The sequence below is a fragment of the Ctenopharyngodon idella genome, chromosome 9 (genome assembly GCF_019924925.1).
Source record: "Ctenopharyngodon idella isolate HZGC_01 chromosome 9, HZGC01, whole genome shotgun sequence".
In the NCBI taxonomy this organism is placed as follows: Eukaryota; Metazoa; Chordata; class Actinopteri; order Cypriniformes; family Xenocyprididae; genus Ctenopharyngodon; species Ctenopharyngodon idella.
Genome location: NC_067228.1, coordinates 3014716 through 3029456, shown reverse-complemented (window position 1 = coordinate 3029456; position 14741 = coordinate 3014716). Strand labels below are relative to the sequence as shown.

The following is a 14741-nucleotide window of genomic DNA, read 5'->3' as shown; positions in this document are numbered from 1 at the left end:
GATCGCCTCAGTCCCCTTTAAAACTCGCATGAAACTATTGACAGGCTTCGGCTCATCCCCGTATTTTAGTCTGCGTTATTCAGTGTGTTCTTCAATCAGAAGCAGCGCATTTATTGATAGATTGTTATGATATCTGCATCTGTGTAGTTCTTTGTCATAAATGCAGTTTACATAATATGACGTGGGAGCAATTCAAGATGGTTTCCCATCCACTGTGAAATCTGGGATTATTTATTTTAAATTCCTTTTATCTAAATGGTATGAGACTTTTCCTACTCTTGCTTCTTCATACTTCAGTGCAATAAAATTGCTAAAATTTGTTATAATATTCATTGTATAATAAATCCAAAAGCAAAACGCATGAAAAGAACTATAAAAGGGAGTGGAAATGGCAAATGAGCTGATGAGTGGTCCTCTGCTGCCATCTACCAGTTATAGTGGTAATTTCATGTCATTTTCATGTTAAAAGTGTTTGTTTTCCAGCAGGTGACAGAAATCCTCCACTAAAGCATGGCACATTTTCCATGTTATCACCATGAATGAAAATGATAAATGTAGATCTTTAAAGTTAATTTTACTGCACAAATGTGCAGTTAAAACATAACAATGTTTAAAACGTTTCGTGTTGAGAAAAAAAAAAAATTAAAAAATATTTTTTCCACATACTGCCAATCTAAACAATTACAATAATATAAAGTTTGTCTATATTCTTAATGAATACTAATGAATATTAGCTGGTTATTTAAAATGATTAGAAATTAATTCAATATTCAGGGAAGTGTAGAACCTGTATTGTTCATGCCTACCCTAGTATACGAACAATATTTTATTTTTATTTTTTTTATCATACCCTTATTGGGGGCTGAGCACCCCTAATATTGAAATCCTAGAATCACCCCTTAGTAGCACACAAAAATACTGGGTAAAATAGATTGAAGTAGATTGAAGTCATTTTTATCAACACGTCAGGTTTTGAATGAAATGCATTTAATGCAATTACACAACGCTCATCACAATGCATTATGGGATTGCCTTCTCTAGAATACATGCATTGCTGGAAAATAGGTTATTCTAACAGGCATCATAATCATGCTGCTTAGCTGTACCTTAGTCTTTGCTTTTAAAGCACATTAAATGGTGACTTAAAATCCTACCTATGTCTGTATTTATATTAAGTGAAGCAATTGCTATTATTGGAATATTAATGCATTCTTTTTGATGCAAAAAAAACAACCTCATACTTACATTATGTTTTTGATATCAGGCTTTAGAAAAAGTGTTTAGCACATGAGTTAGACAGCTAAGCAAAGACATTATGGCTTTATGTTAATACTTAGGGAGCTGGCTACATAAGCAGCATTTTCAGGCATCACAGACACACTACTGACATGAATGCTGATCAAAAAGTAACCAGAGTAATTGGTGACATATTACACTACTTTCTATGCAGAGATTAGAAATGATTCAAGGAACAAAAACTGAAAACAAATAGTTTTTTTTTTTTTTTTCAGAACGAAATTGAAAGCTGGAATTTTTCCTAAAAAAACAATGATCAAAGGATTTTCCAAGTAAACCACTTCCTGTTGCATGAGTCCTCCAGTGCTCGTACACTGTTACGAGGGAAAGATTTCACCTGTCCAGTGCCGACTGCAGGGGACATGTCTGATTCTGCAACACAAAGACTATGCTTTGGTAAAATGTGTTATCAGTCGTCTATATTCATGCACTGTTGTATTGCAGGCAGCACTGCATGTATTCTTTGCAGGCAATCCCAAAATGCATTGCGATGAGCTCAGTACAAGACAATCAATGTTTCTGTGTTATAGTTTAGTATCACTTTAGGTTTTTTAAAATTAGATTTAACTTTTTATATTTTAATTAAAGTTTTAGTCATTTTGTTTTGTGATTGTCATTTTTATTAGTTTTTTTTTTTTAAATATCTGTTTTTTATTACATTTTTTAAATTTTTTAAAATTAGTTTTAGTTATTTTAGTACTTCAAGTTAAAATAAACTAAAATGAGAAATGTTGCCTTAGCAACTAGCTGAAATTAAGTTTTTTTTTTTAGATTACACTTTATTTTGATGGTCCACTTAGACGTTCTACTAACTATAGGTACCTTTGCAAGTACATGTCATCTTATTCTACTAACCCTAATCCTACACCTAACAGTCTACTAATACTCAATTAATACTCTAATGAGAGTTAGTTAACATGTAGGTGCAAAGTTATGTATAGTCAACAGAATATCTAACGTGTAAACTATCTATTTTAACAGTGAAAACCATACTTTCGTTATTAAAATTTGAGAAATTTTTCCTAAGAATTCTAAAACTTAATTTGGATTAACTTGACCTTTTCAGGGGTTCTAAGTCAAGAGAAAGGCAATTTAAAACACCCATTGAATGAAATGCATCTAAATAAAAATGGACAAACTTACTCTCAGTTTCAGAGCGCTGTGAATTTCTATGCTAATGAACCAAATTCTTAGATTAGAAAGCTGACCTCAAACTCTAATGTAAGCAATAGTTTCTTGTGCACTTCTCATAAGAAATGCTATTTTGTGTGGCACGTGGATTAACTTCCCATAAAGAGCATTCTGAATGAGTCACTTCTCTGCATTGGCGTTAAGTTGCTGCCTATGTAGGCAGTAGACATGAAGGCAACTCACTAGGTTTTGGAACAGAATACTATAATGACATAAAAAACATCTTTTTTTGAGTGACATTAGCCAAATCAATGTAATGTTTACAAATTTAACCTGACTGGGTTCTGAAAATCTTAAAAAAAAAAAAAAAAAAAAACACTGCTATTATAAACATTTTCTTAAGCAGACGGGTTGTATGTCACTCACATCACTTAAGTTTGTCCCAAATGTCGCACTATACACTTATCCACTATGTACTTATGCACTATGTGCTCAACCACGTAGTGTATGCATTTTATGCGGTCTGTTAGCCCCTCCCCCTCCGCTACGTAATTAAAGCTGTGACAGTTGATATCCATCTTACCTGTTGGGGTCCTCGTACATTTTCGTGCGACGCAGAAGATGCAGATGTGTGAGCTGACGAAGAGGGGGCGGAGTATGACGAATAAGACTCCTCCCTCATTGTGTGCATTTGGTCTCCCATGTCCAGCCTGTGCAGAGGCAGGTCCACCCGTTTATCCGGTGTACTGTTGAGAAAGTCGTACTCGTCATCTGTGTTTGGGGGAAACTTCACACTCAGGCCTCTTAGGGAATCGAAAATTGCATCGTCTGGAACGGCGCCGCGTGATGCGAGGGACGCGGAGGTCGAAGATTCGTTGACCTCTGGCCTCAGCGCTGAGGAAAAGGGCACCTCGGCTTGTTCCGCCGTGTCGTCTGTGCACTGGATGGGCATGGAAAACTGCACTGGAGTCAGAAAGGAAATCAACAAAACATTTATGTGTTTGTCACCAGTACTTGTATCATGAAAAATATGGTAACATTTTTCAATATTAGTTAACTACATTAGTTAACGTGAACAAAGAACAATACTTCTATAGTATTTATTAATCTCAGTTAATGTTAATTTCAACATTTACTAACAGATTTTTAAAATCTGTTAACATCAGTAAATGCACTTTGAACTAACATGAACAAACAACGTACAATTGTATCTTTATTAAAGAGGTCCTATTATACTTTTTTACATTTTCACCTTTCTTTAGTGTGTAATGTTGCTGTTTGAGTATGAAAAAGCTCTGCAAAGTCCCTCCAGCGGGAGTTATCCCGGGAACAAACACGTCACAATGTTCCTCATTTAAATAATTCCCATCCAAGGCATATGCAAAATAAAAGGGCGGGGCCTGGTTGACTTAGTTATTAGCGTGTTGAAACTCGCGGTTATGGTAAGGGACGAGACATTTCCCAAACACACTCGAAGCGCTTGACCAATCACAACACACTGACCAATCAGAGCACATTGTGCTTTTTAGAAGGAGGGGCTTCATAGAGACAGGAACTAAACAGAGCGTTACTAACAGACTGGGAAGAGAGGAGCTGCAACAATGGAGAATATGTGAAAAATAATGTGTTTTTTTGAACATTCAAGCATGGAAACATTCCTAGTAGAGCCTAAAAACAAAGTCAAAAGGGCATAATAGGTCCTCTTTAACAAACACTAACAAAGTTTAAAAAATGCAGTAAAAATATATTGCTCATTAATGCATTTTAGCTAATGCATTAATATTAATAATAATACTGTGTACCACATTTACACATCATAATTCCTATTGTGATAGGTGCCTCTTTGTAAGTTGCTCTGGATAAAAGCGTTTGCTGAATGCGTATATGTAAATGTATTAGGAGGAAGAAGTAATCGTTGCATTTGTCAAAGTTTTCCAGGAAAGTGGCGTCAAATCTTTGAAAGAGTCTTGTGAAATAATCAGTACTTGTGGTACATGTGTTATCAGGTATTTCCAGCATCAAAAACAAGTTTCTGGTACAATAAAACAAGACATTACAATCAAAAGTGATTGCTTTATGCTCACTTACACAAGCAACGCTTTTTGACCATCACAAGCCATAAAGGTAAGTCATTTTACATAAAAGTGTTTGCTAAATGAATAAAATAATGCAAATCCATCTATTAATCAAGAACTAAAGGAGACCTATTATGACCCTTTTCACAAGATGTAATATAAGTCTCTGGTGTCCCCAGAATGCGTCTGTGAAGTTTCAGCTCAAAATACCCCACAGATCATTTATTATAACTTGTCAAATTTGCCCCTATTTGGGTGTGAGCAAAAATGCCGTTTTTGTGTGTGTCCCTTTAAATGCAAATGAGCTGCTGCTCCCGGCCCCCTTTCCAGAAGAGGGCGGAGCTTTAACAGCTCATGCTTCGGTCGCTCAACAACAACAACAAAGCTGGAGAATCTCACGCAGACAAAATGAGGATTGTCAGTAACGGTGTTCAGCCTTACATTGTTCAAACCGGAGTCGACACTGATGGAGAGACTCAGGAAGAAGTTACAACTTTCAGAATGAAACTGGACATTTCTGAATAGTTAGTGGATAAATTTATGTAGTTGCTGTGGAGTTGATTCAACTCATCCGCTAGCATGTGCCATCATGTTAATCTTTTGTGCAAATCCAGCGTTGAACATGGCCTCGCCCCCTTTGTTGTGTGTTCTCGGGGGCAGGGTTTATGTAAATTTTAGGGTTAGTGATGTCACCAACCCGGGAAGAAGCTCGTTGTAGTCCCTACCAGCCGTTTGTTGTAGTCCTTAAAAAAGCGATTTCTGTAAAAGAAAATATCTCCCTTTGCACTGAACTTTGAGCGTCGTAACTTTGCAGATGTTGTTTATGCTCAAACAGCAACATTACACACTAACTAAAGTTAAAAAAGTGAAATCATAATCAAGGACCCCTTTAAGAGGAACACAGGCCTCATGTAAATGGTGGAGAAAAGTCTCAAACTTTCCCTGCAATTAGAACCAGATCGAAGATAAACTGATTGTGCTTTAGCATCAAGGAACAGCTCTGAATCAAGCATTTTTCTCTTGTCAATCTCTCTCTCGCTCATATAGATATGAGGACATTAGTATGCAAATGCAAAGAAAGCACAGCAGTGATATGCACACCATGCAACGCTGACTATTAATGAGGAACTCTGTCAATTTTAGCACCAAACAATGCAGTGAGAATTGCTCTACCATAACAACTATGTCAGCCACTGCCGCTGCAAGAGCAATTAAAATCAACTACAGAGCTCGAAATTCACCTCCAATGTGTCCTGATCAAAGTCTGTTATCACACTGAGAAGGCTAGTAATGTAACATTATGAAATCATAATTATCAAAGCGTGGCTCGGATTCAGTTACTGACATCCATAATTCAACCTCCTCGTAAACAGATGGAGACATTTACTAAAAAGGCAGCAAGTCTGAGATCACTGTGGGAAAAAGTAGTATATTATTATTATAGGGATGCACCGATATGAAAATTTTGGCCGATACCGATAATTCTTTCTATTTGAAAGCCGACAACCGAAATATTGGTCGATAAATCTAAATCAAAATGTTTATATAATTTTTGAGAGCCTGATTACAGAGACAAAAGTCTCACCATTAAAAGCCGTGTCCCAAGCACACAATTATAGTGTTCTCATTATAATTTTATGTAGCCTATATGACAGACTCGCGCTGCACATGCTGCACTTAACTGTATTTTCCTTTTTGAAGTGATTTCAATCATATGTGAACAGTGCACATCTGAAATGTCTCAGCTGAAGGAAATAATCCATTATTTAGCGGCTTTGATATATCGGCCAAATTTTCTTATCAGGCCGATAACGCTGACATTAAAAATGAACATATATTGGCCGATACCGATATTGTGGCTGATATATCATGCATCCCTATATTATTATTATTATTTATGACTACGATTTTGAGATTTTGATTGCTGTTCTTCAGTGAAACAAAAGATGTTAGGCAGAATGTCTGAGCTGCTCTTTTCCATAAACAAAAGTGCTGATTTATACCCCAAAAATGACAAAAAAGCACCATTAAAGTATCAAAACAGTATGATATTATATTATGTGATTTGTGCAAAGTCTTCTAAAGTCATATGATAGTTTCATGTGAGGAACAGACCCAAATTTAAGCGGTTTTCACTGATTTTGCTGGGTGAGCTATTCCTAAGTATATATTATTTCTAACTAGTTAGAGGGATCTAGTAGTTCACTCAAATGATTGGTGATTATTATTTCCATAATCCATCAACAATTAACCTGACAACATATCCACAGTGATGCCAATAAATCTAGTGTTATTTGTACTGGTCTGTGATGTGGAAAAAAAAGGACTTTGCATTTTTTAAAAAACAGAATTATACAACACCAGCGATTGCCAAGATGTAGCGATGTGGTCCTTAAATGTGTTTTTTATTACATGACAAATACTAATATATTTACAGTACAGTTTTCCAGAAGCCCTAACCATGAGTATGAGCAATAGTATCAGCTATTAGTAATGCTTGCCTTAGCAAACGCTCCTAATTGCGTTTAATATGTATGGAAGTTCCACGGGGCAAAAACACACCGTCCTTTCTGCAAGCTTTCCATCATGCAACCACGTCCAAAAATACATCTCACTGGCGTATTGTTTTCCAAGTGATTTCACAGAGGACACGTAATTGTGTAACAGTGTGCTGCTTCAAAACAACATTTATCAAAGTGATAATTGAACACGCTCATCTGCTCAGTCTATTTTAATGCTGTGTGGAGGTCAGAGGTCATTGGAGCAAAAAGCCCTTACACCGTGGCTTTGCGTCGAGTATTTCTGCTTTTAATTGCGTGAAAGAACAAACAATGAAATGTATAATTACTAGTATGCTGCATTACACTACTAGCTATATAATTACTAATTTGTTGTGACATTTCTAAAGTAATTGTAACTCCGCCGTTTTTATTTTACCTAATTTAATTAGAATGGAAAGAAACGCACTTGGGTGAGGTGGTATAACAGCTATAATTTAATAAAGGATATTAGTCAGAAATTTCAAATTAGGTTCTTAAAAATGATTTTACCATTAGAGGTCTCGTTTCCTTTGTGTATTCTCTTCAGGTGATCTTTCTGCCTTCTGGTTAGAGTCTGAATCCTCTGGAAAGTCCCCTGGATTTCCTGCCAAGTGTCCAGAAAATTCTCACTAATCGAAAGAGAAAGAGAAGTCAAATGTCTGCTGGGGTCTTTCAAAATAATAATGCTAATAAAACACAAAACCAGCGTTAAGATTAGAAAAACAAATAACTTTATCCAGAATATCTAGTTAATCACAATTCACTGGGAACTTTTTGGAAACACATTTAAACACTTCATTTAAATATATTAAAATATGAATGGTATAAAACTTTATATAAATACATAACCAAATATAAGTAAATAACCAAACTAAGAAAATAACCAAACTAAGAAAATAACCAAACTATGTAAATAACTAAACTAAGTAATTAAGTGACTTGTAAATAACTAAAGTAAATAAATGAACTAACAAAACTAAATAAATAAGTTAATAGTTTAAGTAAATAACTGAACTAACTAACTAAACTAGGTAATTAAGTAACTTGTTTTAAATAACTAAACAAATAACCAAACTAAGGAAATCAATAACTAAACTAAGAAAATAACTTTAATGCCTAACTATATAAATAAAGACAGAAATAAAAACATAAAATATAAAAGCCTTGAGTGCCTTATAAAATGTAAAGAACACAATTTTTCATTAAAAATAAATTTTATTTAACATTAAGTCCCATCTTTCCACTAGAATATCAAGTCCTGACATGTAATTTGAAGTTAATTGCTGGTTTCTATAGGTGCTGTACATTACAGCCATTTCTATATGGTATAAACAGCTGGAACACTGTATTACTCCATCATATTGAGTTCATTACGGGAGCATTTTACCGCCATATTTGAAATATCTGGGCCATACTTTTCACTTTTGGTGACATTTTCTCCCATAAGCCCTAGTTAACTTAAAGTTAAACCAAAAAAGCCATAAACCATAAAGTTTAACCTCCCCACTTCTGAATTTCACACAACATGACATTTAAGTATATATATATATATATATATATACACACACATGTTCACCTCCCCCTGTTCCATCCAAACTGATGCCACATCAACTGAACTGCATTAGTATTTCATGAACACGGGGTATCGGGGTGTTGTCTCTGAATCAGTTTGAATGTTATTCAGATATTATACAAGATATATTCTGCAAGAACAATACTGACCTGCTAATTCCAATAAACAAACTTAACAGAGTTGTTAATCAGTTGTTTTAGTTCAAGTTTAAACCTTTAGTCTGGGTGCCCATGGGACTGAAGTGTAAAATCCTTCATTAAAATTTAAGTATTTTTTAAAGTGATATGATTCATCTACCTCTTCATTGCACAGGGAGCAGATTTTGTACGAGGAAGAATCCCAGAATACTCTGTGGGTTCGTTTATCTGCACAAAAACAAACAGAAAACAAATATATATGGCTACAGTATGTCAGCACATAAAATCAAAATGATCAAATATTTATTTCACATTTCTCTCTCTAAATGCATGAACAAGATGTAGTACTGAAAGCTATAAAACTTCGCTGGATGAATCAAACTAAAACGTTTCTACATTAGAATATAAATATTATATATATAAATTATATATATATATATATATATATACACACACAATTTAAATAAGCACCAATTTAAGGCAGTACAACAAATTCTTATATTAATGTTCAACAATTTATTGAAAGTGCTTTTTTTTCTCATTACAGTAATGAGAACCGGAGCGGATATGTGCTTAATTGTTGTGAAAATAATGTCTGAATCTAAAGAGGTTTCGTCTGATTCACCCAGCAGAAAATACTTTATAAAGTCCATTAAAAAGCTCAAAAGTCTGCACAATTTCACAAAAAAACCACCTACTTCCTTAATTATGGCACCTTTGAGTGAATTTGCTATAGAATAACATACTTTGTTGCATTTACAGGTTCGGCCCACTACAGATTTTGAATGGAGGCCATTATCTACCCAAGATTAAGTTCAGGAAAAGGAGAAAGTGGCCATTTCAAACCGTTATGTCTATATCTTTCAGTAACAGTCATCTAAAAAAAGTGACACCTCCTTTCATAAGAGTGAACTCAATTCTCAGTGCCTGTGCTACACTGGTTAGAGATCTGGTCGAGCACAAGAAAGCGTTATGCTCTAGTGCCCCCTGTGGGTTAAAATGTGTATGCGATTAAAACAATTGAGAAGAATTATCACACTGGATTCAATTAGAGAAACATTCTCACTATGGACAGATAGCGATGAAAAATGATATCAAACTGTGAAGAGAGAGAACTACATCTTTTTCACACATTTCTCACAACTTAACCCTCGAGTGAACTGTGGATAACTAGCAAAGCACTGCAAACTCAGCTATTAGGTTTGTCTGTGCTTACAGGCGGTTAACAATGATAACACAATATAAAGTCTGGAAGGTCTGGGGTCACGGTCAGAGAAGTCCTTTCAGAACAATTACATCACAAGCAAATGTGCATGTGCACAATAACTGGAAAAAAAACAACATGGTGCATATCCTTGTGTTTGGACAAAGTGTTGCAAGTCACCGAGGGGAAATGCAAAACTCTGAAATCAAACATTGGCCAGAGTCACATCCCTTTATATGGACATTAAGAGAAAACACCCACCAGGAAATGGTTAGTCCTGTGGGAACTGGATGGGTTGTCAGAGCGATGATCGCTAGGTGACAAGGTTTCTACTTCCTGTTTTCTGTACGCAGGCTCACAGACCTCCTCTGAAGAAAAAAAAAAAAAAAACGGGGCCACATTATCACAGTCAAACTCATCAACAATAACAGTCACCAAATCAAAGCGTGCATGTGACTGGTAACATGCTAAAATAACACTCGTATTCTGAGCATAATGATCTAGTTATGTGCATAAGATTGTGTTAAATTATATTTGAAGTTGTAATAATAAAGCTATAATTTAACTTCGAAGATTTTCATGGGCATAATGCAGTTTGTTAAATTGTCTGATGCTTTTTAAGTTTATTTTATAGTCTTAAAGACAGCTCAGGTTTGGTTTATATAGTGTATACAAAGAAAATTGTTTTTACAACATATGAATACAGAAAAGACATTAGTAGTAGGGATGCACGATATATCGGCCACAATATCAGTATCGGCCAATATATGTTCATTTTTAATGTACCGGCCCAATAAGAAATTTTGGCCGATATATTAAAACTGATAAATAATGGATTATTTCCTTCAACTGAGACTCTTCAGATGAGCACTGTTCACTATGATTTTGAATTGCTTGAAATATGATTGAAATCACTTCAAAAAGGACAATACTGTTTAGTAAAGTGCAAGTCTGTCATATAAGCTACATAATATTATAATGAGAACATTATAATTGTGTGTTTAGGACATGGCTTTTAAATGTGAGACTTTTGTCTTTTGTAATCAGGCTCTCAAAAATTACATACAAATTTGGATATAGATTTATCGGCCAATATATCGGTTATTGGTTTTCAAATATAAAGAATTATCGGTTATCGGTATCGGCCAAATTTTTCATATCAGTGCATCTCTAATTAGTAGGAATGATTTCTAAACATTTTTCATCTTATTTTGAGCAAAATCTTTTCTTGATTCTACACAACCAATTTTTATTGTTCCATATTAAAACATATTTTATATATTTATTTTCCAGATAAAGAGTATGACAACAGAAATTGATCCTTATAAATTAGGGATACCGATAATTCTTTATATTTGAAAGCCGATAACCGATATATTGGCCAATAAATCTAAATCCCAATTTTTATATCATTTTTGAGAGCCTGATTACAAAAACAAAAGTCTCACCATTAAAAGCCATGTCCTAAACACACGATTATAATGTTCTCATTATAATATAATGTAGACTATATGACAGACTTGCACTTTACTAAACTAAACTGTATTTTCCTTTTTTAAAGTGATTTCAATCATATTTCAAGCAATTCAAAACAATAATGGCGGACAGTGCGCATCTGAAGTGTCTCAGCTGAAGGAAATAAGCTATTATTTATCGGCTTTAATATATCAGCCAAATTTTCTTATCAGGCCGATAATGATAACATTAAAAATGAACATATAAATCGACCGATACCGATATGTTGGCTAATATATCGTGCATCCCTATTATAAATGTTTTTTTTAATAAATATTCACTTATAAATGTATTATATACATTATATTTTTCTTAATCTTTCGTTTCAATTTGTATTTGCACAATGTACGCTATCAGTCAAAAATGTGAATTTATTAATAAAAAACCTTAATCTAAAGGCTTCTGGTTAAAAGCAAATAAATTGTGTCCAAATACAAATTTCTTTAACGAATAAAACATTTAATTATAAATAATTGCACCTCATGAACTTCACTGCCTGGTGAATCTAGACAAAGGGTGGCGATTTTGAAGAAGTTCAAACATCAGATAGTTCCCATATTTCCATTTGTGTTACTTCACTGTTTTAATGACTTTACTATTATATTAAAATCTACACACCTCATTTTATTCACCTCATGACTATTTCCACCTGATGCTTTTAAGTTGATTTACAGACAGCTGAATCAGTTGTTATAGTGCAAATCTAAGTTTCTAACCTGGTGCATGTTTACGGAGCGAGCTGAGCTCAGCTTTGAGATTTAAGATGGTCTTGGCCTGCTCCTCTATCTGTCTCTCCAGCTGCTGAGTGTGCCGTTGATACTGCTCGGTCTGCAAAAACAATGGGTCCGCGTTAGTCTCTGTCTGCCCACTCTCACGCAAACAAACTGATTAAAATAAAACGCTTCTGATGAAAGTGATAGATCACAAACGGCACCTTATGCTGAAGTTCCTTTCTGGCCAACTCTTTTTCAATAGATGCATTACGGTACGCTTCGAAGGCTTTGTTGAGCTGCTCACTGATGTTCCTGTCCATTCCGGGGCCTTCAGTAACATTCCGAACGGGTGGTCCCGGGCCCTCGTCCCAGGCACACACAAACCCCTTCTTTAACTCAAGAGGAGTGAGATCAGCAACCGGACCTGTCAGTAACAGCTAAAAACACACACGAGCTTCATCAACACAGATTTTCAAACTGCTAGAGGTACTAAAAACATAAATCGCCAGTTTAACGTCTTATATTTTGCCAACATCACATGAATGTGATAAACTTGATAACATGACAAAAGCCACTCAGTGAAAGTCCTTTATTTTCCAGCACCTGGTCTACATTAGTGCTTCAATATAAATATCATTATTTATTATACATATTAAATTACAAAACATTGTGGCTAACAATTTTTAGAAGTATTTTTCCCTCCTTTCTATCTTAATTTCACATTGCAAACTTTGCTGGTGTTGAAGAATAAACACATTTTTTTGTAACTTAAGAAACATGCATACAAGTTATTAATAAAAACAATGTGTTCAGTTAGATTCAGATTAATGTCAGTATTTAGTCTTGCCAAACAAGCAAAGATTGAAATAAATGTCACACGAGGAATAATTTAATGTGTAACTTTAAAACGTCTAAACAAATTTCATTTCTGGGTCTATAGGGAGGTCGGGGCTAGTTGTTAGACGTTCATATTTGTTTTTTAAAGCCAATTTCCATATCGATTTAAATCTTAGCTACTAAAACCTTTCGAACATTTTCACCATTACTGCCCAGGAAAAGCCTCAAGACACATACTGACTATGTGTGGCAAGTTGTCACAATGGGAACTTGGTATTTAACAACCTATTGTAGGCTTTTCTTACACAAAATTATTCATGAAAAAGCAGAAATGTAAAATGAAAACACACCATTGTTTGTTGGCCGATATATATTGTGAAAAATCCCAATATATAAAACATGTGACAGCCAGCCTTAATCTGACATTTAAGTTAAATACTCAGTTCAACATTTCAGTTTCTTTAGGGACTATAGTTGTCTATTATGTTCACTTGTTAGCAAGCAGATACAAAACATGATGATATCGCAATTTTAGTTGGGAAGACAGAACTCACAATGTGTTTGAAACCAAAAAACCCCTCAAAACTCAAAAGAGCTATTGAGAAACAGACCTTGTGACAACTAGCCCCGGCCTAGACACTACAACATATAATGTGTTTCAAAACAGTTTTCTAGGAACAGCCAGTAAACTTTACACTTTAACAAAACACTTTCAATATTAATAAAACAAGTGAAGCAACAGAAATATAACACAATAACCCACCCAAACTACCCAGTGACAGAAAACCCGAGGCGTTTTCGACCAACTAAAAGCAAAAGCGACCCATCAAACATCCTCATATCTGAACACACTGAAGTGAATGAAGTAAGTGCACTCATTAGTGTGCATCACTGGCGTCTTACCTTCACTCCAAAACAGCCCAAACGCATACACTTAAACGCAGTTTGGACATCGCGACGGTTCCACACGTATATTTACGCGTTTAACGGGAGGAAATGAACTATTTCGTACAAATGAACATTTTGTATGTTTTACAATGAGCTGGAACTTCCCTCGCGGGGAATCCCCAAGCGCCTTCGACTTCCGCCTGCCGAGGCTCCACCAATCAGCTGCGAGTGTGTTTTTGTGCCTGTGTGTGTGTGCATTAGGTCTGTTATAAATATCACTGTGCTTGTGTATCCAGTCTGATCTACTGAAACACACGATAGCGTGTTGATATATATTTTTATTATCGTTTTGGCGTTCCAGTGAGCACACTAAATTGAAATTAATATTATTTAATGCAGATTTTGGTGAGGTCAAATGTACACTGTAAAAAAAGAATTATTGGTTTAACTTAAAAAAAAGTAGGTTACCTGGTTGACTTAAAATTTTGAGTTCATTGAAATTAAAAATTTGAGTTAATACAATGACGGCGAACAGAAACTCAAAATATTGTGTTATCTGAACCACATTATGTATTTAAGTTGATTTGACAAAAGAAAAAATGTTGTGATAACAAATTAAATTTTTTTTTTTTTACAGTGTAGGCCTTCTTTCTTTCTTTCTTTCTTTCTTTCTTTCTTTCTTTCTCTTTAAAAATGTGTTGAGTACTTGAGTAAAGGGTCACTGTAGAAAATGGATGACATTTGTGTCTAAAAATGTCTTTAATAATGAATATCTGATGCCAGATACACATAATAAAACATAAAATATACAGTGACTTAATTCTATTTATAT

General features: G+C 34.7%; 1 protein-coding gene across 3 annotated transcripts in view; it reads right to left on the bottom strand.

The window, feature by feature from the left end:
* The window catches only part of tank (TRAF family member-associated NFKB activator), a 17324-nt gene extending 3191 nt beyond the window's left edge, over positions 1 to 14133 (bottom strand). Inside the window, exons 1-7 of one of the 3 annotated variants that reach the window (XM_051905652.1) lie at positions 13925 to 14131; positions 12406 to 12621; positions 12188 to 12299; positions 10218 to 10324; positions 8913 to 8980; positions 7553 to 7671; positions 3011 to 3390 (exon numbers count right to left, since the gene is read on the bottom strand). In XM_051905652.1, coding sequence (XP_051761612.1) covers positions 3011 to 3390; positions 7553 to 7671; positions 8913 to 8980; positions 10218 to 10324; positions 12188 to 12299; positions 12406 to 12621; positions 13925 to 13951 — 1029 coding nt within the window. In that variant the 5' untranslated portion in view covers positions 13952 to 14131. Of the gene's footprint in view, positions 1 to 3010; positions 3391 to 7552; positions 7672 to 8912; positions 8981 to 10217; positions 10325 to 12187; positions 12300 to 12405; positions 12622 to 13784; positions 13806 to 13924 lie in introns of those variants that run through there. The other 2 variants (XM_051905653.1, XM_051905654.1) reach the window with 2 other exon arrangements.
* Positions 14134 to 14741: the final 608 nt, after the last annotated feature.